The 26,334-nt window shown below is 41.6% G+C and overlaps 2 protein-coding genes across 4 annotated transcripts; both read left to right on the forward strand.

The window, feature by feature from the left end:
• The first annotated feature begins 1,095 nt into the window (after window positions 1–1,095).
• On the forward strand, window positions 1,096–13,800 carry slc2a6 (solute carrier family 2 member 6). The gene is made up of 11 exons (XM_021605347.3): window positions 1,096–1,376; window positions 1,499–1,652; window positions 1,956–2,065; window positions 7,922–8,018; window positions 8,839–8,938; window positions 9,052–9,263; window positions 9,354–9,503; window positions 11,837–11,945; window positions 12,189–12,365; window positions 12,501–12,646; window positions 13,301–13,800. Exons 1-11 carry the CDS (start codon window positions 1,330–1,332, stop codon window positions 13,460–13,462), a joined length of 1,464 nt encoding a protein of 487 aa, XP_021461022.3. The 5' UTR covers window positions 1,096–1,329; the 3' UTR covers window positions 13,463–13,800.
• A 7,749-nt stretch (window positions 13,801–21,549) lies between these two features.
• On the forward strand, window positions 21,550–25,615 carry LOC110525325 (uncharacterized). 3 transcript variants are annotated; one of them, XM_021605348.3, is made up of 7 exons: window positions 21,550–21,976; window positions 22,557–22,703; window positions 23,486–23,551; window positions 24,016–24,225; window positions 24,388–24,534; window positions 24,863–25,011; window positions 25,101–25,615. In XM_021605348.3, exons 1-7 carry the CDS (start codon window positions 21,860–21,862, stop codon window positions 25,210–25,212), a joined length of 948 nt encoding a protein of 315 aa, XP_021461023.3. In that variant the 5' UTR covers window positions 21,550–21,859; the 3' UTR covers window positions 25,213–25,615. The 3 variants fall into 3 exon arrangements, with proteins under 3 accessions (XP_021461023.3, XP_090093189.1, XP_021461024.3); XM_090237063.1 differs by having other exon boundaries at window positions 24,863–25,149; XM_021605349.3 differs by lacking the exon at window positions 23,486–23,551 and having other exon boundaries at window positions 21,681–21,976.
• The last annotated feature ends 719 nt before the right edge of the window (window positions 25,616–26,334 follow it).

Here is a 26,334-nt window from a genome sequence, read left to right on the forward strand (position 1 = left end):
ACCTTCTCTACCGTACCATGGGTAAGAATCAGCCAAGCAGGGAAGAGGAGGCCATGTCTGATTCCTGCATCTCTGAGCTTCTTCCGAGCTCCATCAAAGGCCTGGCGCTACTTGGTTACCTCAGCAGTGTAGTCTGGGTATATGTTAACCTGAGCTCCGTTGAAGGATATGGGGAATTGCTGGCGGGACAGGCGCAGAATCTTTTCCCTCTCGGGGCCGTGGTGTATTTTGGCAATCATGATGCGGGCAGCGCAGCGGAGAGCCACTTTCGGCCTTGGGGGAAATGGTCAATCCCTAACAGTTTTGGTATAAATACTGCCAAGAACTGTGTTGGTCTGCCCTTCTCAATTTTTTCTTCCAAGCCTGTGATTTTGATATTTGAATGCATTGAATGTCCCTCAAGGTCAATTAGCTTGAGTTTCAAAGCTTTGTTTGCTGTTAGTAGCTCTTCATACTGTCCCTCGAGGGTGGCGATGCGTGTCTCGTGGTCACCTGCGTTTCCTTCCAGATCAATAATGCGGGTTGTATATTCAGCCATGGAGGCTTGCACTGACTGTAAGGATGAGTGGAGATGATTAAATTGAGTGTTCATGTCCTCTTCCATTTTCTTGATAGCTGCTAATATAATAGTCGGTGAGGGCTCTGAGTCAGGGTTAGCCATGCTAGCAATTACAGCCAGGCTAACGCAAGCATCACCATCCTCGTCTTGTGCTGTGGTGGGGACTTTGCCGTCTTTCATTTCTGTTTTTTGATTAATTAGTTTTCCCTTGGCCTTGTTTCTCATGGAGTTGCTCATTGTAACATTTTGGTCGGGCAAAAGTAGAATTTAAATCAAATTTAAGCAGGGGTGAGGAGAAGGTAGTCGTCTACTCCATGTGGTGCTCACTAGTATTATTATTATTTATAAAGAGAAAATATATATATACTGTATATATATATATATTTACAAAGAAAATATATGATGCAGACAATTACATTGATGGAAGCTATAATCTATCTGCTATATTAAAGCTGATCTACCCCCTAAAACAAAAACTAAAATAATTTGTTGGTAAATGACAAGTCTGTAATGACTGAACAATGTGTGTGCTATATGAGATAAGACAACCTTTCACATGTTTAGGTCTGTTGCTCAACCAAGGAATTATGACCATATGACACACAAGTGTACACTTTCCCACAGACTGGGGATTTATGTTCTCCTTCCTTCCTATGATGACACAATGGAATTGGTTGTGATTGCAAAACTCTAGTTCCACTTTCAGCTTGTTAAATGACAATAGCATTAGAACTAGTTTAAGACAGGTTCTACAGGTTGCTACAAGGAAAATGGACGAGAAAACACCGCTAATAATCAAGCCCACATCGCGCACAAGGTAGGCTACAATCATATAATTTATGTGCTGCTTTCTATCAAAGCCATCAGAGATTCTGACCAAATGCTATTTAAAATAAAATAAGTTGTTTATTCGTATTACTTCCTTTTTTTCATTCACAGCAATGCCAGGCTATACCTCGCTGTTTTTTCTGCTGTTTTGGGGAATTTCAATTTCGGCTATGCCTTGGTGTACCCCTCCCCAGTGATCCCTCAACTCAAAAACAGTGATAACCCCCAATTGAGAATGGACACAGAACAGATAGCCTGGTTTGGGGTGAGTGAGACAGAGCGGGAAAAACAACAGATGTCTTCTCATTCATTCAGTGTCTCCTTCATTAAGAGAATGTTGTCCGATGACAGCCAATAAGATAATGCCTTAACTCAATGATAATGTATATATATATTTTTTGAAATAAAAGTACAGATATATTGTCAAGTCAATCAGACAATCCATATACTTGACCCATTCAGTATAAAGTGTGAGATGTAAGTGTAAGTAGCACTATGTCCTGAAACATTCCTCTTTAGTTTTAAGCATGTCCCTATTTGACTGTGCAGTGACTGTTTCTTTTATTAGTCTATTTTCACACTGGGGGCAGCAGCAGGAGGACTTGGTGCCATGCTTCTGAATGACCTGATTGGCCGGAAGTTGAGCATCATGGTGTCAGCAGTCCCCTCAACAGTAGGGTACGTAAGCTATGTACACATGTTCTGGATGGAAATATACATTTTCTGGTTATTTCCTGAAAGAACAAGGAACAAATACATTACTTTGTCATTAAGTGTAGATTGATGAGGGGAAAGAAAGTAATTTAATCCAATTTAGAATAAGGCTGTAATGTAACAAAATGTGGAAACGGGGAAAGGGTCTGAATACTCATATACACTACTACCAAGATGGCACCGATAGAGTTGGCAGCATCGCTTCTAATCCTTAAGAAAATGTGCAGTATTGTTTTTTTAATGTATTATTTCTTACATTGTTAGCCCAGAAAACCTTACGTGTTATTACATACAGCCGGGAAGAACTATTGAATAAAATTAACTGAAATTAAGCAGGAATTCATTGACAAAATGGACGAAAATGCAGAGATGCAGTTGGCAGAGCTACAAATTCAGGTTAGCCAGCTGAGAGAGGAGCTGAAAACTTCCACTGAACAGGCTAGATCCAACCAGAGAGACGTCAACTTACCATCACAACCAGCACTACGACCAGGAATACCACTTTCCCAAAGTGGACCCATTTGAACTGATTCCAGAGGCTGACCCAAAACAACGCTGCCGGAGGAGAGGGTGCCGGAGCGGTCTTCTAGTGAGGCTTCGGATGCGTGCCCACCACCCACCGTATCCTAGTACTGTATACTACTCGTTAATGTTCAATCCCTAAGTTAAAAAAGTCAACAAAATCAGGGCAATATTTGCTTTCCAAAGGCTCAAGGGTGGAGCGGCGCCATGTGAGACATACTTTTCTGAGCTCCTCACTAGAACATTTAAATATTTGATTGGTATCGTTGATTGTTGGCGTAGAGCTGGTCCCGGCCCCGGGCGCTCCAGTTGATAGATGTAACTGTTGCTGTGAAGAATATCTATCTATGCGCTCATGCTCGATACCGTTATCTAACAAAATACCGTTTGTTCTTGCAACACTACGTTCTGAATGTGCCCCCCCAACTCATTGCACTGTTCCTGTCTTCATGTTATTCTGTATTTTTCCATCATGAGAAAGGCCCATGGCCCTGAAACTGTTAACAATGTTTCAAGTCAGCTATGTTGCATAACACGTATATACATCCACACAAGCCAACAGCAGATATTATTCAATCACATATATGGTAACGGGCTATAGTGCATAACACAGAATGGCGAATGGACAAGAAGGTATTCTACAGGCATTAACAGAAATTAAGCAGGAATTCATTGCCAAATGGACGAAAATGCAGAGATGCAGTTGGCAGAGCTACACATTCAGGTTAGCCAGCTGAGAGAGGATGACCGCATGACCAGCCTGGAGACAGCCAGCCTGGAGACAGCGGCTAATGGCCACTCAGACTCGATCACCACGCTGGAAAGGCATGTTCTCCAAATGAAAAAAAGGAAATCAAGTAACTTCAAGAGAACAACTACAATTTGGAGGCTTTATCCCGTCATACGAATTTACGTGTGGCGGGTGTGAGAGCGAGACAAGAGGATGGCAAGCGCACTACAGAGTTCATGGCAGAGATGCTACAATTGGCACTCGGACTGGATAAAGTCCCACTGCTAGACCGCGCACATCGCGCTCTACGAGAGAGACCGGGAGATGACCAGCCACCACAAGCATTCGTGATAAGATGCCACTACTACCAAGAGAAAGAATAAATCCTCCGCAAAGCAGGCGAGGTCAAACAAGTGATATCCACATTTGGATTCGAATCTACCCTGACTACACTCAAGCGGTTACCAAGCAGAGGGCTATGATCAGGGGCTGTGAGGGAATCTGTTATGCCCTGTGGTACCCTGTGGATTTGAGGATAACAACCCCAGATGGCGTTCGGAAAAGCATCTCAGAACCAGCGCTAGCTAAGGGTTTCATTCTGAAGAATTTGACACACAAGTGAAGATCGAACACAACAGTAATTCAGTTCTCTTTCTAATGTTGGGTGAAATGTTAGCCTAACAAACCAAGCTAGGAAGCAACGGGCTATTTGGCAATCAGGAGGTAAACTATGCTAGCCAGTTTAAGGACTGAACTGGGCCATCCAGCTGCACGGGCGTTACTGTTGTTGATCTGTTAACAGACTGGTTACTTGTGCTGCAAGGGACTGTAACTCCACCTGGAGAAGATGGGTAACTAGCTATGACATTATGTGAATTTTCCCAGTAATCATCATTTTTGATTATGATGGCCCATGTTAATGCCAGATTAGTTAGTTAGCTAACATTTATGTTACAGATCTGACCTTTTTAGCTAACTTTAGCTGACATCACTTGTTCTCAATCTCAGATAATTCGGACAAGAGCACATCAGCATTAATATTCATGATGCTTAGACCAAAAGTGAAATAATACTTTAGTAATCTTGTTATTTTGCTTAGATGGCTACATAGTACAACATATATTGCACATTATGTACATCTAACGATCTCACTAGTTTGTTTAGCTGTCATTTTTTGAGGCAACCATTAGTTTACATATAATTTACAGCAAAGCGTTTCCCTTTTTTGGTTTAATGCTGGTCTTTTGCTTCTGTATCGTTAATCCATGGTGCAAGCGCAACGCAGCCATAGTTGTTATCTTTCCCCTGCATAGTTTGGAGTTATACATCTAAATTATCGTTGTAGATCATGGGCTTTCTACAAATCTTTGCATTACATGTCATACCAACTAAATTCACTAGAGGGTATACAAGTTAATGGTATATTTATTGACCTGCACAGCCCTGCTATTTTAGCAGTAAGAGCTGTTTGAACTGGGTGTTTTGAAAGGGGCTATTGTGAATTGCGGCACGTTACAGTATACTCAAATCTGTTTGTTATTGTTATATTTTTAAGGGAGTTTTGTTTCCTCTCCTTTTAATAGCCTGTTGACTGTAATGTGAGGTTATCTTAAATTAACAAAACATAATTGAAGTGTTACAGAACACAAAAGTAACAGGGTAACCACACTGAGATATTTACTCTCAGACACTATAAATTACATAAAAATGTACATTGAAAGTTTGGATGTTATGCCATATGGCAAGTGTAACAGTACAAATTTAGACCGTCCCCTCGCCCATAGCCGGGCGCGAACTAGCGACCTTCTGCACACATCAACAGTCACCCTCGAAGCATCGTTACCCAAAAGCCGCGGCCCTTGCAGAGCAAGGGGAACTACTACTTCAAGGTCTCAGAGCAAGTGACGTCACTGATTGAAACGCTATTTAGCGCCCACGCTAACTAAGCTAGCCGTTTCACATCCGTTACACAAGGAATTCACTAATCAGTGTGTGTGTGTGTGTGTGTGTGTGTGTGTGTGTGTGTGTGTGTGTGTGTGTGTGTGTGTGTGTGTGTATTTGGATAAATTCGGGTGAGGCTCAGTCTCTCTAGGTAAACTGTTATCGGTATGCGGTGTAAGTGTGTACGAGGGGTTAGTGCAGCATCTCATTTGGGGAGAGGCCAGTACTGTTCATACTAGTTCTCCTCAATGTGAATGTATGTTTTTAATTAAATGTTTTATTATAATTACTATTATTTATTTTGTTTTATTTATTTATTTTTATTCCTCTCCCCACCTCCCTGTCCCCCTTGCAGAGGTTTTCAAAGGTTTTAAAGGTCCTTACTCTTAACTATGGCATTGCCAAATAGGCTAGGCAGGGCAGTAGCTACATTTGTCAGTTGGAACACCGCATTTGAACCACCCAGTCAAATGTAGTAAGGTATTTTCCCATTTACAGAAATTAAAGGCAGATATAGAGTATCTCCAGGAAACACATTTTTGCATTACGGATCATTCTAGACAGATTCTCACAGATATTCCATTCCAAGTTTCATGCTAAATGCCGTGGCTCTGCTATTTTGATTCCCAGAGATGTTCTGTTCGTAGAGCCGAAAGTGATATCGGACAAAAATGTATATATAAATTCAGCAAAAAAAGAAATGTCCTTTTTTCAGGACCCTGTCTTTCAAAGATAATTCATAAATATCCAAATACCTTCACAGATCTTCATTGTAAAGGGTTTAAACACTGTTTCCCATGATTGCTCAATAAACCATAAAGAATTAATGAACATGCACCTGTGGAACGGTCGTTAAGACACTAACAGCTTACAGACGGTAGGCAATTAAGGTCACATTTATGAAAACTTAGGACACTAAAGAGGCCTTTCTACTGACTGAAAAACACCAGAAGAAAGATGCCCAGGGTCCCTGCTCATCTGCGTGAACGTGCCTTAGGCATGCTGCAAGGAGGCATGAGGACTGCAGATGTGGCCAGGGCAATAAATTGCAATGTCCGTACTGTGAAACGCCTAAGACAGCGCCCCAGGGAGACAGGACGGACAGCTGATCGATCGTCCTCGCAGTGGCAGACCACGTGTAACAACACCTGCACATGATTGGTACATCCAAACATCACACCTGGTACAGGACACCACCACGACTGGTACAGGATGGCAACAACAACAGCAACAACAACTGCCCGAGTTACACCAGGAATGCACAATCCCTCCATCAGTGCTCAGACTGTCCGCAATAGGCTGAGAGAGGCTGGATTGAGGGCTTGTAGGCCTGATGAAAGGCAGGTCCTGTTGCTGTACATTATGTACTGTCTTAATATCTACTTTTAAAAACCAATAAAAAACTATTGCAAAAAATGAGTTGCTTTCCAAAGAGATATCCGGGATTGTAACATACTCTGTTTCATGTAAACATGGCTAGCTGGGGACAACGATGAGACAGCCTACAGGGAGGAGGGGAGGGCCCTCGGAGTGTGGTGTCAGGAAAATAACCTCTCACTCAATGTCAGCAAAACAAAAGAGATGATCGTGGACTTCAGGAAACAGCAAAGGGAGCACCCCCCTATCCACATTGATGAGACAGCAGTGGAGAAGGTGGAGTTTTAAGTTTTAAGTTCCTCGGTGTACATATCACCAACAAACTGAAATGGTCCACACACACAGACAGTGCCCCTTTAACCTCAGGAGGCTGAAAAAATGTGGCTTGTCATCGAAAACCCTCACTAACTTTTACAGGTGCACAATTGAGAGCATCCTGTCGGGCTGTATCACCGCCTGGTACAGCAACTGCACCGCTCACAACCGCAGGGCTCTCCAGAGGGTGGTGCGGTCTGCACAACGCATCACTGGGGGCAAACTACCTGCCCTCCAGGACACCTACAACACCCGATGTCACAGGAAGGCAAAAAAGATCATCAAGGGCAATAACCACCCAAACCACTGCCTGTTCACCCCGCTTCCATCCATAAGGCGAGATCAGAACAGGTGCATCAAAGCTGGGACAGAGAGATTGAAAACAGCTTCTATCTCAAGGTTATCAGATTGTTAAACAGCCATCGCTAGCACAGAGAGGCGGCTGCCTACCTACAGACTTGATATCATTGGCCACTTTAATAAATGGAACACTAGTCACTTTAATAATGCCACTTTAAGAATGTTTACATATCTCGCACTACTCATCTCATGTGTATAATGTATACTGTATCCTCCAGTATCTATTGCATTTTAGCCACTCTGTCACTGCTTATCCATATATTTTATACTTATGTATTCTTATCTCATTCCTTTACTAGATTGTGTGTATTAGGTTTTGTTGTGCAATTGTTAGATATTACCTCGGGTCTAGAACCATAAGCATTTCACTACACTTGCAATAACATCTGCTAACCATGTGTATGTGACCAATAACATCTGCTAACCATGTGTATGTGACCAATAACATTTGATTTGATTGTATTTACAAAAAGCCCCAATGCATTAGGCCACATTACATCATAAGGTAATTATTAACAAAGTTGTTTGGATAAAAATAAAAATATTTGTTGTATACCTCCTTCCAACCCTTACAGGTACATTCTGATGGGAGGGGCACAAGCTACTTGGATGCTACACCTAGGCAGGTTCCTGACTGGTATCGCTGGTGGCATGACTGCTGCTTCCATACCTGTAGGTCTGATAATGTTGTGTGCTCTCAGTGGTGGAAAAAGTACCCAATTGTCATACTTTAATAGAAAATGACTCAAGTAAAAGTCACCCAGTAAAATACTAGAGTAAATGTCTAAAGGTATTTGGTTTTAAATATACTTTACTGTCAAAAGTAAATGGAATTGCTAAAATATACTTAAGTATCAAAAGTAAAAGTATAAATCATTTCAAATTCCTTATATTACCCATTTTTATGTTTATTTATTTATTTATTTATGTATAGCCAGGGGCACACTCCAAAACTTAGACATCATCTACAAGTGAAGCATTTGTGTTTAGTGATTCCGCCAGATCAGAGGCAGTAGGGATGACCAGGGGTGTTCTCTTGATAAGTGTGTGAACTGAAACATTTTCCCGTACTGCTAAGCATTCAAAATGTAACAAGTATTTTTGGGTGTCAGAGAAAGTGTATTGATTAAAAATGACATCATTTTCTTTAGTAATGTAGTAAAGTAAATGTTGTCAAAAATATAAACAGTTAAGTCATTTTTGGGGGTATCTGTACTTAAGTAGTTCTTTAAAGTATTTTTTACATAAGTACTTTATACCACTGTGTGCTCTTCTGATGCTTTATCCAATAACAAAGAGTTGGACCATTTAGATACTGCTGTGGACTTCAGAATATGTCCTTAGTAAACTGGTTAACCTGATCTATTGATGTGTCCTGAAATCCCCTCTCCAGGAAATATAAACCCATCTTAGACAACAGGCTTATGGGCTTACTGTCACACCTTACATTAGTGATGATGTTGTTGTGTTCTCTTCTCTTGCACTGCTCCAGGTGTATATATCGGAGATCTCCCACCCCAAAGTTAGGGGGGCTTTGGGATCGTGCCCTCAAATCACTGCTGTGTTTGGAGCCCTGTCACTCTATGTCCTTGGTAAGAACCAATCTCCCTCTGACACATCTCGTACATGGGTAGATACTGTAGGTGGCCATCCAGGAGGTCTATGTTGCTGTTAAGATCTGTGAATTTGTATGCGTTTGGTGAAGGGCTGGTGGTTCCATGGCAGTGGCTGGCTGTGGTGGGGGAGATCCCAGCTCTGCTCATGCTGCTGCTGCTGTGCTTCATGCCCAACTCTCCCCGCTACCTCATCATCTGTGGCAAACAGGAGCAGGCCTGCAAGGCCCTGGAGTTTCTGAGGGGGCCCGACTCAGACTTCATGACAGAGTTCAACAGGATTGAACTCAGTATCTCGTCTCAGGTACACAGACAGTACTTTGGTTTGACTGCCTCCAAAGACTTATTGGAGATGTTCGGATTGAATACATTTGGTGTTTCTCCTTTCCTCCAGGGGAGAATCAGGTGGTCCGATTTGACAACAGCATTTTACTACAAGCCCATCCTGATCTCCATAGTGATGAGGTTCCTTCAGCAGATGACTGGCATAACTCCCATCCTGGTGTATCTGGAGCCCATCTTCCACAAGACTGATGTCTTCCTGGTACGTGTCTTTTGTTTCCCTGCTATGGGGCTTTTCACACTACTGAGCCAAACCAAGCTGCACTGAGCTGGTCTGGTTACGCATCTACCATAGTTTCTGAAACTGCTGGAATATTTAGAAATATCTGAGCCAGCACAGTTTGGTTCAGGTTGGAACGATCGTGAAAAAAGGGTAATGGATTAGGTGGGATCAAGTTAAACTGTATCGGTGTAACAGGCATTGTGCTGCTTAGCAGTATTGCTTCCCTGCTCACATCTTTACCGGTATTTGGTCTCGTGCCCTCTGCCTCGCCAACACACGTATCCGCCCTGTTTGTCAACGTACTAACCAGCTGCGCCACAGAAAAGCTAGCAATTCGGCTGCGCCAGTGGAGACATTTCAAGCTGTGGGGTGAGTTTACGACACAATCTGTTCAAGCTGTGGGGTGAGTTTACGACACAATCTGTTCAAGCTGTGGGGTGAGTTTACGACACAATCTGTTCAAGCTGTGGGGTGAGTTTATGACACAATCTGTTCAAGCTGTGGGGTGAGTTTACGACACAATCTGTTCAAGCTGTGGGGTGAGTTTATGACACAATCTGTTCAAGCTGTGGGGTGAGTTTATGACACAATCTGTTCAAGCTGTGGGGTGAGTTTATGACACAATCTGTTCAAGCTGTGGGGTGAGTTTATGACACAATCTGTTCAAGCTGTGGGGTGAGTTTATGACACAATCTGTTCAAGCTGTGGGGTGAGTTTATGACACAATCTGTTCAAGCTGTAGGGTGAGTTTACGACACAATCTGTTCAAGCTGTGGGGTGAGTTTACGACACAATCTGTTCAAGCTGTGGGGTGAGTTTACGACACAATCTGTTCAAGCTGTGGGGTGAGTTTACGACACAATCTGTTCAAGCTGTGGGGTGAGTTTACGACACAATCTGTTCAAGCTGTGGGGTGAGTTTATGACACAATCTGTTCAAGCTGTGGGGTGAGTTTACGACACAATCTGTTCAAGCTGTGGGGTGAGTTTATGACACAATCTGTTCAAGCTGTGGGGTGAGTTTACGACACAATCTGTTCAAGCTGTGGGGTGAGTTTATGACACAATCTGTTCAAGCTGTGGGGTGAGTTTACGACACAATCTGTTCAAGCTGTGGGGTGAGTTTACGACACAATCTGTTCAAGCTGTGGGGTGAGTTTACGACACAATCTGTTCAAGCTGTGGGGTGAGTTTACGACACAATCTGTTCAAGCTGTGGGGTGAGTTTATGACACAATCTGTTCAAGCTGTGGGGTGAGTTTATGACACAATCTGTTCAAGCTGTGGGGTGAGTTTATGACACAATCTGTTCAAGCTGTGGGGTGAGTTTATGACACAATCTGTTCAAGCTGTGGGGTGAGTTTATGACACAATCTGTTCAAGCTGTGGGGTGAGTTTATGACACAATCTGTTCAAGCTGTGGGGTGAGTTTATGACACAATCTGTTCAAGCTGTGGGGTGAGTTTATGACACAATCTGTTCAAGCTGTGGGGTGAGTTTATGACACAATCTGTTCAAGCTGTGGGGTGAGTTTACGACACAATCTGTTCAAGCTGTGGGGTGAGTTTATGACACAATCTGTTCAAGCTGTGGGGTGAGTTTACGACACAATCTGTTCAAGCTGTGGGGTGAGTTTATGACACAATCTGTTCAAGCTGTGGGGTGAGTTTACGACACAATCTGTTCAAGCTGTGGGGTGAGTTTACGACACAATCTGTTCAAGCTGTGGGGTGAGTTTATGACACAATCTGTTCAAGCTGTGGGGTGAGTTTATGACACAATCTGTTCAAGCTGTGGGGTGAGTTTACGACACAATCTGTTCAAGCTGTGGGGTGAGTTTATGACACAATCTGTTCAAGCTGTGGGGTGAGTTTATGACACAATCTGTTCAAGCTGTGGGGTGAGTTTACGACACAATCTGTTCAAACTGTGGGGTGAGTTTATGACACAATCTGTTCAAGCTGTGGGGTGAGTTTATGACACAATCTGTTCAAGCTGTGGGGTGAGTTTATGACACAATCTGTTCAAGCTGTGGGGTGAGTTTACGACACAATCTGTTCAAGCTGTGGGGTGAGTTTATGACACAATCTGTTCAAGCTGTGGGGTGAGTTTATGACACAATCTGTTCAAGCTGTGGGGTGAGTTTATGACACAATCTGTTCAAGCTGTGGGGTGAGTTTACGACACAATCTGTTAGATCAGGAAATGGCTCCTTTACCTCAGTACCTTGATGTTACAGAACATGTCATTTATAACCCAGGACATTTTATATTACCTTTGCCAGTTGAAAAAAATGCATCCACTTTGATCTAGGAACCTAAGTATGATGCTGCGCTGGTGGGAACAATTCGACTGCTGTCTGTGGTGATTGCTGCCAGTTTGATGGACAAGGCCGGAAGGAAGGCCCTCCTCTATACCTCAGGTGGGTGCGTTCGTAGGCCAAGTGACAATAACATGTTACGTACTCTGACAGGGACCAGAGTCATGATTTTCAAACAAGTAAAGCCATAAAATCATCACTGAGCTCTGCAAATAGGCCTTTCAGAAGTGACCCACAGATTTAATCAGTGTACCATAAGTGTAACTGTGTTATCGTGAATTTTTTAAATAAAAAAATATTTTTTTTATTTCACTTAATTTCTGTTCACTTGTTCTTCCTCTGCAGGGTTCCTGATGTTTCTCGCTACCCTTACAATGAACATGTACTCCCACACCACACCCTGCCCCTCCGGTAACCTGACTGGTACTGTGCTCCCCACAGACCTCATAGCACAGCAGGGGGAAGCTGCCTTCAACACCATCACCCTCATCCCATTAATAAGCACCATGGTCTTTATATTTGGTAAGATTCTTGAGAGTCTTGATTGAGGAAATACAGATTTAATGCGTAATTTCCCAAACACACTCAACACACTTGGCTGGTTTCACATAGGCCTGCTGTAATCTTTTTTGCCCGTGCTGCTCCTTTCTCATCAAGGTTATGCTCTGGGATGGGGCCCAATCACTTGGCTTCTGATGTCTGAGATCTTGCCTCTGGGAGCACGGGGGGTCGCGTCAGGCCTGTGTGTGGGGGTCAGCTGGTTGACTGCCTTTGTCTTGAGTCATGTCTTTATTCATGTGGTGGTGAGTTCATTGCTCCATTACTCTGACTACTAATCCAATGTATGGGTACATTTTAATGACAAATATTTAACATACTACAATTAACATAAATCCTCTTACTATGACATTCAAAAACTGTAATTCCCCTACCCATCTCTTTAACTGAACTTGAGGGGATCTGGGTTAGCATTTATTGCATTCAATTTGGAACCGGACTGCCTCCTGGGCTTGAGCAGGGTGCCAGTTCTGGCCAACTGCGAAGTTGGTTAAGTATGATTCAGTGTGATTCTGTGTTTTCACATGCAAAAGTGATTGCTTTTGATTAAAATGCTTTATCTGCCTCCCCAATGAAAAACTAGTTTTAAAATAGAGCATGTATTTTATGGAAAAGAGATGTATGTATCTGAATGATGCACTGTTGCATTGTTGACATTATGATAGAGCAGCTGCAGATTAGCGGTCACGTAACGGGCCATAGCTCGGCTCAGCCTGGGACAGCTTAATCTAATCGCATCCGTGTATGTTGTTAATGTGAAATATTCATCCTTGTCCCTTATACATTATTACTCACCACCAAACAACATCCCAAATTACAATCCTACATTCAACGACTAATAGAAAATGGTTTTGTGTTACAAAGCTCTTGTAATGAGATGTTGTCCATGTTTTCTACAGGAGACCTATGGACTGTTTGTTCCGTTCCTGTTCTTCTCGGTGGTGTGTGTGGTGAACATAATTTTCACCGCCGTGTGTGTCCCTGAGACCAGGAACAGATCACTGGAGGAGATTGAGAACTATTTCCGGACTGGACGCAGTTTCACCATCATTGACACATAGCACCTCTTTGCTGTTGCTTACTGGAGCATTGTGGACTTCATCAACATGATGCAGTCATTTGTATGAATTGATTTTATTCAGGTGTTCAATTCCGGGATTTAAATGTTTTTTAAAGGACAAAGACACTGTTCTTAGATCTTAATGATATAGTTGTATTAATCACATACATATATTTAATTGTAAAAGGACTTTACATACATACACATGTAAAAATACCATTGTCTGCCTGTCAACTTCATGTACCTGTAACAAAAGGTTATAGATTTGAACATTGGGAATGGAGGTTAGACTTTTAAGTAACACACAGACAAATTAACCATAAACCAGTTTCAGAATTAGACGGCTCAATTCCCTTTAGGTATTCAAACTCAACCTTACCCTTTTGCCTTCTTCTACAAACAGCAATGAGACGTTTCCTTTTACAAAAAAAAGTGAAGATGATCATACACAATTACAGTGGCAAGAAAAATATGTGAACCCTTTGGATTTACCTGGATTTGGTCATCAAATTTGATCTGATCTTCATCTAAGTCACAACAATAGACAAACACTGTGCTTAAACTAATAACACATTATTGTATTTTTCTTGTCTATATTGAATACATCATTTACACATTCATAGTGTAGGGTTGAAAAAGTATGTGATCCCCTAGGCTAATTACTTTTCCAAAAGCTAATTGGAGTCAGGAGTCAACTAACCTGGAGTCAGGAGTCAGCTAACCTGGAGTCAGGAGTCAGCTAACCAGGAGTCAGGAGCTAACCTGGAGTCAGGAGTCAACTAACCAGGAGTCAGGAGCTAACCTGGAGTCAGGAGTCAGCTAACCTGGAGTCAGCTAACCTGGAGTCAGGAGTCAGCTAACCTGGAGTCAGCTAACCTGGAGTCAGGAGTCAGCTAACCTGGAGTCAGCTAACCTGGAGTCAGGAGTCAGCTAACCTGGAGTCAGTTGACCTGGAGTCCAATCAATGAGAAGAGATTGGAGATGTTGTTTAGAGCTGCCTTGCCCTATAAAAAACACTCACAAAATGTCAGTTTGCTATTCACAAGCAGCATTGCCTGATGTGAACCATGTCTCGAACAAAAGATCTCAGAAGACCTAAGATTAAGAATTGTTGACTTGCATTAAGCTGGAAAGGGTTACAAAAGTATCTATAAAAGCCTTGATGTTCATTAGTTCACAGTAAGACAAATTGTCTATAAATGGAGGAAGTTCAGCACTGTTGGTACTCTCCTTAGGAGTGGCCGTCCTGCAAAGTTGACTGCAAGAGCACAACGCAGAATGCTCAATGAGGTTAAGAAGAATCCTAGAGAGTCAGCTAAAGACTTACAGAAATCTCTGGAACATGCTAACATCTCTGTTGACGAGTCTACGATACATTAAACACTAAACAAGAATGGTATTCATGGGAGGACACCACAGAAGAAGCCACTGCTGTCCAAGAAAAACATTGCTGCACGTAAGAAGTTTGCAAAAGTGCACCTGGATATTCCACAGCGCTACTGGCAAAATATTATGTGAACAGATGAAACTTCAGTTGATTTGTTTGGAAGGAACACACTACACTATGTGTGGAGAAATAAAGGCACAGCACACTAACATCAAAACCTCATCCCAACTGTAAAGTATGGTGGAGGGTGCATCAGTTTGGGGCTGCTTTGCTGCCTCATGGCCTGGACAGCTTGCTATTATCATCGACGGAAAAATGAATTCTGAAGTTTATCAAGACATTTTGCAGTAGACTGTTAGGCTATCTGCCGCCAATTGAAGCTGGTGTATGTAAACTTCCGACATCAACTGTCCACATGGGCAGCAGGTAGCCTAGTGTTTATAGCGTTGGACTACTAACCGGAAGGTTGCAAGATCGAATTGCTGAGCTGACAAGGTAAAACATATGTTGTTCTGACCATGAACAAGGCAGTTAACCTACTGTTCCTGGGCTGACTTGCCTAGTTAAAAATAGGGTCACTGTGGGAATGATGTCATTGTACTTATTGATGAAGCCAGTGACTGATATGTACTCAATGCCATTGGAAGAATCCTGGAACATATTCCAGTCAGTGCTAGCAAAACAGTCCTGTAGCTTAGCATCTGCTTCATCTGACTACTTTTTTTATTGACATTGTCACTGGTGCTTCCTGCTTGAATTTATTCTTGTAAACAGGAATCGGGAGGATAGAGTTATGGTCAGATTTGTCAAATGGAGTGCAAGGGATAGCTTTATACGCATCTCTGTGTGTGGAGTAAAGGTGGTCTTGAGTTTTCTTTCCCCCCTGGTTGCACAATTAACACACTGATAGACATTTGGTGAAACAGATTTAAGTTTCCCTGCATTAAAGTCCCCGTCCACTAGGAGCGCCACCTCTGGATGAGCATTTTCGTGTTTGCTCATGGCGGAATACAGCTCATTGAGTGCGGTCTTAGTGCCAGCATCAGTCTGTGGTGGTATGTAGACAGCTACGAAAAATAAAGATGAAAACTCTCTAGGTAGTGTCACAATGTGGCTCTTTTGGGGTATATATCGTGGCTCCCCCCCTCTCACTCTCTCTCCCACATCAGGTTTTTCAATGGTCATAAATTCCTGATAGAAACTCTCTCTCTTTGCTGCCATGGAGTGTGGAGGGAGAGAGCCTATGGAGAACAAAGACATTATTCTTCCCAAAACGTCTAATCCCCAAAATTGATGAAGTAAACAATATTTATATTTTTGAGAATAAGGGAATAGTCTGTGGACACTTAAGGGACAGTCATGTCAAGTGTATTTCATTTGGTGATCTCATGAAGGACAGGAAACACACATAACTATATCTTTTAAAGTGTACATATTCCAGCTGTCAGGTTTACTTCTGAATGTAAGGAATGTAAGGAATAAGAATACTTTTGAAAAGGTAACAATGTGATTTAGTCTTCTAAATGAGAATTGGTTGTTTTATGGTAACTTATGCACAGTCAGAGGTCCACGCCCAGTTGGGCACAAATTTGATGAGACGGCCCCTTTGCTACCCAAGTATAAAAGCCCCCGTGACGCAATTTACATTAGACCATGCAAACCACGGTGTAAGCTAAGGTTGCAAATGGTTGAATTTCTAAGACCAGAAAATATAAAGCGGGAGCTACAGTGAGGGAAAAAAGTATTTGATCTCCTGCTGATTTTGTACTTTTGCTGACTGACAAAGAAATGATCAGTCAAAAAAATGTAATGGTAGGTTTATTTGAACAGTGAGAGATAGAATAACAACAAAAAAATCCAGAAAACGCATGTCAAAAATGTTATACATTGATTTGCATTTTAATGAGGGAAATAAGTATTTGACCCCTCTGCAAAACATGACTTAGTACTTGTTGGCAAAACCCTTTTTGGCAATCAGAGGTCAGACGTTTCTTGTAGTTGGCCACCAGGTTTGCACACATCTCAGGAGGGATTTTGTCCCACTCCTCTTTGCAGATCTTCTCCAAGTTATTAAGGTTTTGAGGCTGACGTTAGGCAACTCGAACCTTCAGCTCCCTCCACAGATTTTCTATGCGATTAATAAAGGTCTGGAGACTGGCTAGGCCACTGCAGGACCTTAATGTGCTTCTTCTTGAGCCACTCCTTTGTTGCCTTGGCCGTGTGTTTTGGGTCATTGTCATGCTGGAATACCCATCCACGACCGATTTTCAATGCCCTGGCTGAGGGAAGGAGGTTCTCACCCAAGATTTGACAGTACATGGCCCCGTCCATCGTCCCTTTGATGCGGTGAAGTTGTCCTGTCCCCTTAGCAGAAAAACACCCCCAAAGCATAATGTTTCCACCTCCATGTTTGACGGTGGGGATGGTATTCTTGGGGTCATAGGCAGCATTCCTCCTCCTCCAAACACGGCGAGTTGAGTTGATGCCAAAGAGCTCCATTTTGGTCTCATCTGACCACAACACTTTCACCCAGTTGTCCTCTGAATAATTCAGATGTTCATTGGCAAACGTCAGACGGGCATGTACAGTATATGTGCTTTCTTGAGCAGGGGGACCTTGCGGGCGCTGCAGGATTTCAGTCCTTCACGGCGTAATGTGTTATCAATTGTTTTCTTTGACAAGATTCTCCTGTGTAGTTCTGGGCTGATTCCTCTCCATTCTCATGATCATTGCAACTCCACGAGGTGAGATCTTGCATGGAGCCCCAGGCCGAGGGAGATTGACAGTTCTTTTGTGTTTCTTCCATTTGCGAATAATCGCACCAACTGTTGACACCTTCTCACCAAGCTGCTTGGCGATGGTCTTGTAGCCCATTCCAGCCTTGTGTAGGTCTACAATCTTGTCCCTGACATCCTTAGAGAGCTCTTTGGTCTTGGCCATGGTGGAGAGTTTGGAACCTGATTGATTGATAGCTTCTGTAGACAGGTGTCTTTTATACAGGTAACAAACTGAGATTAGGAGCACTCCCTTTAAGAGTGTGCTCCTAATCTCAGTTTGTTACCTGTATAAAAGACTCATGGGAGCCAGAAATCTTTCTGATTGAGAGGGGGTCAAATACTTATTTCCCTCATTAAAATGCAAATCAATTTATAACATTTTTGACATGCGTTTTTCTGGATTTATCTGTTGTTATTCTGTCTCTCACTGTTCAAATAAACCTACCATTAAAATTATAGACTGATAGTGCACTAAGGAAGTCTCAAGGTTTTGCTCACCTGAGGTAGAGTATCTCATGATAAGCTGTAGACCACACTATCTACTGTCGTGTCTGTGACTATCAACTCTCTATGTGTAATTATTATTATGTGATTAAACTAATCATGTAAACTTTAATTAACTCGGAAGTGTGGTCTACAGCTTATCATAAGATACTCTACCTCAGGCGAGCAAAACCTCGAGACTTCCTTAGTGCACTAGTTGTTGTTTACAAATATACATAGTCTGGCTCGTCGGACTCGTTAAAGGAAAAAAAAGCTTCTGCCAGTTTGTGGTGAGTAGTCGCTATTTTGATGTCCAGAAGTTATTTTGGTCATAAGAGACAGTAAAGGCAACATTATGTACAGAATAAGTAAAGAAGTAAGTTACAAACAATGCCAAAAAACAAACAAAAAAACATAGTTGGTTAGGAGCACGTAAAATGTCTGCCATCTTCTCAGGCGCCATGATACATGGCCAGTACATGATCGAATATCCTGGTAGTTGGTAAACTTCATGATGCCGTTGACCTTAACTTAACAAGGGCCCCAGGACCAGTGGAATCACAATAACACCGCCTAGAGAGTGTAAAACGGCATTGGCACTTGGATTGGAACCAGTGCTATTGTCAAAAGACATGAAAATAGAGGTCTTTGTCCATCCAAACCTGCGGTGGATTTGGCCTTTGCAAAAATATGCATAAATATCCTAGTCCTTACTGTAAAAAACTGGGGAAACAGGGGATCCAATAACCTATATTCTATTTTCGTTTTGTATTACTTGTTAAACAAAATCTCTTTCTCTGAGCAATTGTATTAGTATAAAATTGGAGCATACAAATACTGAGCTATATTGTATGTATTTATTACAGTCTTTTTTTCTCATCTTTATCAAGGGATCCAATAATTCCCGGACCCCACTGTATATCTGTTTCAGTGAAGACAATTTAAAGGTGATGTCACATTGGGATGTAACCTACAGTAACCTACATGCTGTTTAGCTAGAAGATCTTGTAACTGTACCTGCTTTGTCTCCCCTTGATGACACAGGATTTGTTGATGTTGATCATTGCTTGGCAATATTCTTCCTCGCTTGTCTTTTGAAATGTATTCAGGAAATTCTCCTCATCACTTGACCACTGGCTGATGAAGCAATAAAGCATCAGTAACAGGGTTCAGATCAGATGTTATAGCTGGCTTTAAGGGACACAAATGCATAGTTAGAAGTACACAGGTACTGCCTTGGAAAAATTCCAATGCAGGCGCTTTTATCTCAATATCAAATAATATCTGGTTAAGTACCTTACTTATATTATGTATTGTGTGTTCATTGGAGTTTTTTGTCAACTTAGGGCAGACTGTCGTCCTCTCCCATTTATAATCTGGGCTCGTTTGCTCATTTCTATCACCTGAGACCTGAACTACTAGCGGTCATAGAGCTGGAAAGAGGGCACACCTCCTACCTACACTCTTACAGAAAAAGCTTTTAAAAGGACTCTATCAATTGCTTCATATATGGCACCTCTAAAGGTTCTATACAAAGCCCAATTAACCCTTTCCTCCATAAAGCAATAATGTGCTTCATATATGACACCCCTAAAGGTTCTATATAAAACTCAAAATAAAACTTGTTTCAAGAAATAGTCTATATAGAACCTTTAGGTGTCAGATATGAAGTACACGATAGAAACCTTTTGGGTTCTATATAGAACCTTTTTTTCTATTTAGAACCTTTCTGAAAAAGGCTTTGTTGCAAGTGCTGTCCATCTCTATGGGTGGATTCAAGGTCTAGCAACAGAGCCAATAAGATCTAAGAACAGCGCACCCTGCTGTTGCGTTGAACATATATATCAAATCACATTTTTAGTTGTCATATGCACGGGATACAGCAGGGTGTATACGGTACAATAACATAATTACTTGTGAGCTATCCTCTCAAACAGTGCAGTATCAATATAAAAAATATATATTCAATAAAGGCAATAGATTGGGAAGAGGTACTGTATGCACAGATGACCACTATTTCCATATTTGCTTGTTTCAACACTTTGGTCCATGGATATTTTACAGTCTTTACTCCAGACCTCCCACTCCCAGAACTTTGTCACAAATATAAAATGTGTCGTAACAAAACCAGAAATGATTCCACTCAGAAGCCAACTCGGAAAGAACTCAGAAGCCAACTCTATACACACATTCTGCTTATGTTAGTAGGCCACGTTTCCTCTTTCCCCTCACAGAGTTCCTAAATTAATGACTTTAGCTCATTCTATGGGCAATTGTAATCCTGTTAGGTCACAAAACACAAATGGCAAATCATGCGATAATCAGTGTGCCGTGGATTTAAGAGGATTGTCCAGTATTTTACCCTGTGTAAACACTGTAATGTTATACAGGTCAGAGGTAAACATTCTAAATTATAGGCCTAGCCCTAGTATACCTGTGCAATATGCATGTATTGTACACACCCCATTCTAATGATTAACCAAGTGGCTAAGAAGATTATATGATAAGTTTGAATTGTGACACTGCATTTTACTTTAGTGGTGTTACTGGTGTAAAAAGAATTGCTGGTCATTAAAGTGAAATAGACCAGATTTGTTTTGGTTGGGGGGTTACCCTAATTGTTCTGGAATTATTGATCAATAACTAACATGTTTGAAATATATACCAAATATTATCTTATCACTCTGCTAATGTAACAGTACTCGTCTTGCGTTGTGTACAATCAGTCATCGACACGGAACTCCAACATGTAGCACCAGTCATGTAGCTTTATTCTGATAAGAACGACACAAAATTGCACGTCATGCAATGCACGTCTCACCATCCAACTCTGCACTCACGCACGCTGGTTTGGTGCTTGTTCACTGGGACAGTTACCAAAATAATACAATTACAATATACAATATAATATATTTAACAATGTACCTGATAAGAACGACACAAAATTGCACGTCATGCAATGCACGTCTCACCATCCAACTCTGCACTCACGCACTGTACAAAATATATGAACCCCCCCACCAGACACAGTAAGTTGCTAGCTAATACTGGCGGGAATTCTCTACAACAAAATGCACAACAAATATTCTCAAAAAAACGCTGCATCTTATCGAATAACATTTACAAACAATTTGATATAAATTGTACATTTAAATTATCACTTGAGAGTATAAAAATCACTTTTGATGTACAGTGCTTTGCAACCAACAACTTACCGCTGGTTTGGTGCTTGTTCACTGGGACGATTCTAACTGGAACATCCCCCCTTGTAAGCAAGCTACGCAAACCAGCCAATAAGATGCCATGTTGAGTAGGTGAAGACAAAACAAACTCAAACCAAAAACCCATTGGCTTAACAATAAAGTGGCAAGTGGAATCACCAATATAACCCTGTTACACTAAGATAACAAAAAATTGCATCAAGTTTAGCAGGCATTATTTCGTTCAAAGAGTTCATCTTCTTGTTCATTCATTGGGTTACACTAAAGTCATAATTTATATAATTATGCAAGTAGCCTACACTCGAGTCCTCAAAAGCGATTGGTCGACCAGAAACAGGAGGATTGTCCCCTGTAGAGCGAATCCCTCATCGCCTGCCATCGACATAGCTCCCATCCGTGAGTTTCGTAAGGGTCTTGTGTAAGGCTGTTGTTACATAGCCTTCAATGGCTATTACATATATATGTAGTAGCTATCTACAGTGTTTCCAAAAGTCCGGGAAAATTGTCAGTCGCTCACGTCGCATGTGAAGATGTATCCAAAAAGAAAAAGTGCATTGGATAGTCAAATTATTTCGGCAGAAATTGCTTTAGGTCTTGTTCTGTGTACAGCATATCGGATAATTTCGAAGAACATTTTCAGTCAACAGGTAGGCTATGTTTACATTACTTTGATACAAGCTGAATTTATAATGCTAAAATAAAATAACATTAGGTAGAGGTTAGGATAAATATAAAATGAAAATGTAAGATGTTACTGCATGAGTAAGAAATCAATAGGCCTAGTTTTTGTCTTTTGACATATGCATTTTGAAAGTGTTATTTTCCCTTTTGTTCATGATCATTTCAAATTATAGCCCACTGTTTCTTGTCTATTGATTCTTGAATAAGCTTTTCTCTTATAACATCAGTAACCCCATACGGTTGATTTAGATCTATTGCTGCGTTCATGTGCTAATCGGAACTAGGAAACTTACATTTTCTACTTGCAAATACATTATGTTTGAACGCGGCACGTATAACAACAACCAGTAAGTCGAAGATGTCCAAGAGTCCTAGTTCCCGACTAGCATATGAACGCGGCATATGTGAGTCTTTGTAAACCTTGTAAACAAACAGTGTATACAGTAGCTTCAAAATATATATATATAAAAAACTGTGGGGCTGCCATTTGTTTGCTTGAATTCAGGATTGTGACTTTAATCTGTGCATTTATTTTCTATTTCTTAGGAGGAGAGTCAACCGGTTGACAGTGAAAAGTTTAAGCTAACAAGGTCACTAGTGTGTGTATGGCTTGCAAGCAACATAAAGTTCCTACTCATTAAATGCAACAGCAATCCTGTTTCACTGTCTGCACATTCAACATCCAGGCTGATTGTGAGTACTCCAAATCTCTCCTGAATTCATTAATTCATTGATTGTTTGTTTTTGACCAGGTAAGTTCACTGAGAACACATTCTCATTTACAGCAACAACCTGGGGAATAGTTACAGGGGAGAGGAAGGGGATGAATGAGGCTATTGGAAGTAGGAATGATTAGCACCACAAACATAGGCACGGACACATGCATACAAAAACACAATATTGTGTTGTAGATATGTGGTAGTAGAGTAGGGGCCTGAGGGCACACACTTAATATGTTGCGAAATCTGTTGTGAATTTATTAGAATGATTTTAAAATTGTAGAACTGCCTTAATTTTGCTGGACCACAGGAAGACTAGCTGCTGCCTTGGCAGCAGATAATGGGGATCCATCATAAATACAAATTAGGTGGCCATGATGGTATGAGGGACAGACTGTAAATTTGCCAGGACACCGGGGTTAACACCCCTACAATTACGATAAGTGCCATGAGGTCTTTAGTGACCACAGAGAGTCAGGTCTCCCGTTTAACGTCCCATCCGAAAGACGGATTGATTGATACAACCTTTTATGTTATCACTCTGCTAAGAAAAAACTAATTGCAGCAAGTTTAGCAGGTATTATTTCGTTCGAAGAGGTCATCTTCTGGTTCGTTCATTGGGTTACAATAAAGTCATGACTTGTATAAATATGCAAGTAGCCTACACTGAAATCCTCAAAAGCGATTGATCGACAAAAAACAGGGGGATTGTCTTCAGTAGATTGATTGATTTATTGAGTAATTGTCTATTTACAGGCATTTCTGGCACTTCTACTGGATAGCTGCTACGGAATTAATTATCAGAGACTATATACTAACGAAGTAAGTCACCCACTATTATTTGGTTGATACAGTATTGAAAGGTTAGAAATGCTTTTATCATAGGCTACTTGCTACTGCAAATGTTATTTCAAGTTGGTAATAGATTATTATTCTCAGCAGTGCCATATAACTATGAATAGAATAAGCCAGGGGTTCTTAAACGTTTTGAGCACGAGTCCAAAATGAGAAATTGACCATACCATGACCAAAATCGTCCTCCAACGACCCAATTTAAGAAGAAATTGTGTGTATTATAGATGTATTCTCGTAACTCGCAACCCACCATGCCCAGGACCCACTTTGGCTTCCTACCCATAGTTTAATAAGAAACCCTGGGTTAGGTTGTATGTGTCTGTCAGGCTTTAAGTGCATAAATATTTTTTCTCTCTAACGTTTTAATGATTTAATGATTAGATGTTGGATTGCGATTGTTTTCACTGACAGTCATTTTTTTCTCCTTCTAGCGGCCTACAGTGGACATGGCCGTGTGTTCTTTCTTCATAGTGAGCAGTGTTGTCCTCTTCTTTTTGGACCACAGCCAGCTGCAGAGCAGAGTGGACTTGCGCATGATCTTCAGTGACTCTCAGAAGTTCTTCCTTCAGATGGACTTTTTTGCCACCTTTGTCTTTGGCCTCCTCTTGCTGGCCTTCCCCGATTGGCTCCTAGGATTCCAGGTAGGCTCTTAGTACCATAGAAATACTATGGGGCAAGATTTCACATTGTGGAGATGCGGGATGACCTAGAAAAGTCAGTAGCTTCCAGGTTCCAGTTTGAGAATGTGCTGTTACAAGAGGTGAAGAATGTTTCTGGAATAAATGTTTGCTTCACTCTTTCAGCCCATTACAGGTTCTGAGGACATCTTCCATCTTCACCTCAGTAGAGCCTTTGGCGCCATGATGGTGGGTGACAGTTTTGTCTCTTTTACAACACAGAATTTCCAACCCAACAAAGAAAAGCCATCCGTGTTCATAAGCCGAGCAGTGGTATGTGATATTTCAGCAATCTCTCATTTTTTTGTCTTTTTTTTTTTTTTTTACAATAAAGAGTTCTGATGCTTCCATATAAATACATAGAATCCATTGAGAATAATACCCCATCATACACACCCCTCCCCACCCACACAAAAAGTTAATGTCAGGCAAGGCTGTGACTAGGTGGCAGTTTCACACAATGAAGGCCTACATGCCATGCTCCTCCCTATTCTGACTTGAGACCTGCATGCTTAACTGGAATTATCATGCAAGTCTGCCATTGATGTCACTGAATAATTTATGTGAAAGGTGACTGCAGTGTTTTCTCTTGGTTTTTCAGGGCAGCTTGGTGCTGCTGGTGTTCCTGGTCCACTCTCAGCTGACCACCTCTGCCTGGGCCCCTGCCCAGATCTGGTTTGGCCTGGTGGGAGCCAGCCTCTGGACAGGAAACTCCATCTTAGGTTACCTCAGCTCTAAACAACAAAATATGTAAGAAGTCCATTCACACAGACACTGAACACAACAGTCACAACATAACGTGCAGAAGTTACATTGAACCCTCTTCTGTGTCCCACAAGACTGTTAGCCCGCTTAAGTGAAGCTGATCACGTGAGCATGGTTAATCAAACCACAGCTGTTGCACAGAAAGCAGAGGCAGATTCTATGGGAACCTGGAGTGACTTCGAATGAGTGATTATTTATTGTTAAACCATTTCCATCCTATGTTGTTCAGTCTTATGATTTTCATACTTCACCATCAATGAGATGGTGATGGTCATTGCTGACAGAGGTGGAAAGAGACTCTTTGGAAATCTAAATGTCTAAATATACTGTACTGTACATTTGTAAATGTGTAACTCCTCTGAGAAGAGGTTAGAAGCCATCGGAGATTGTAAAAGACACTTGACCCTACCATTCCACTGTACAGAAGTGAATAGTAAGTATGCAGGCTCAGCCTTAGAAACATAATTATGAAATAACTTTTTAGGAACTATTGATGGGAAGCGTGGAGGTGTTGTAGCTGCACCCATAGATGTAACTGACATTGAAATTCTGTCAAGGAATAAAAGTGAAGTGAAATGTTACTCAGAAACATTGTGATATTCTAATCTAGTGCTTCCTTTTTATTTATCCTGCTCCAAGGCTAGAACTCTCTGTAACCACTAGATGGTGGTATCCACATGGCCATGGAGTGCCTCTGAATGGATTTGAATCATAGGGAATCTATGATTTAATAGCCCATCATTCCTATCATTATATTTCCATGACATAATCTAACCAGTTGAATCCAGGTGAAAGCTATCATCCCTTACTGATGTAACTTGTTAAATCCACTTCAATCAGTTTAAATGAAGGGGAGGAGACAGGTTAAAGAAGGATGTTTAAGCCTTGAGACATTTGAAACATGGCTTGTGTACGGGGTGAATGGGTGTGAAACAGCTAGCTTAGTTAGCGGTGGTGCGCGCTAAATAGCGTTTCAATCGGTGACATCACTTGCTTTGAGACCTTGAAGTAGTAGTTCCCCTTGCTCTGCAAGGGCCGTGGCTTTTGTGGAGCGATGGCTAACGATGCTTCGTGGGTGACTGTTGTTGATGTGTGCAGAGGGTCCCTGGTTCGCGCCCGGGTATGGGCGAGGGGACGGTCTAAACTGTTACATGGGCAAGACAAAATATTTGAGTGCCTTTGAACGGGGTATGGTAGTAGTAGGTGAGTGTGTCAAGAACTGCAACACTGCTGGGTTTTTCACTCTCAACAGTTTCCTGTGGTCTACTACTCAAAAGGACATCCAGCCAACTTGACACAACTGTAGTA

This window comes from Oncorhynchus mykiss, chromosome 6 (assembly GCF_057628025.1).
Source record: "Oncorhynchus mykiss isolate SJ-2025 chromosome 6, ASM5762802v1, whole genome shotgun sequence".
Lineage (NCBI taxonomy): Eukaryota > Metazoa > Chordata > Actinopteri > Salmoniformes > Salmonidae > Oncorhynchus > Oncorhynchus mykiss.

Bases quoted from the DNA above. Each gene is read 5' to 3' on its own strand.
- LOC110525325 (XM_021605348.3), top strand. From the start codon at position 21,860: ATGTATCCAAAAAGAAAAAGTGCATTGGATAGTCAAATTATTTCGGCA. The intron at 22,704-23,485 runs GTGAGTACTCCA...GTCTATTTACAG, and splicing joins ATTCAACATCCAGGCTGATT to GCATTTCTGGCACTTCTACT. The intron at 24,535-24,862 runs GTATGTGATATT...TTGGTTTTTCAG, and splicing joins TGTTCATAAGCCGAGCAGTG to GGCAGCTTGGTGCTGCTGGT.
- slc2a6 (XM_021605347.3), top strand. From the start codon at position 1,330: ATGGACGAGAAAACACCGCTAATAATCAAGCCCACATCGCGCACAAG. The intron at 1,377-1,498 runs GTAGGCTACAAT...TTTCATTCACAG, and splicing joins AAGCCCACATCGCGCACAAG to CAATGCCAGGCTATACCTCG. The intron at 11,946-12,188 runs GTGGGTGCGTTC...CTTCCTCTGCAG, and splicing joins GGCCCTCCTCTATACCTCAG to GGTTCCTGATGTTTCTCGCT.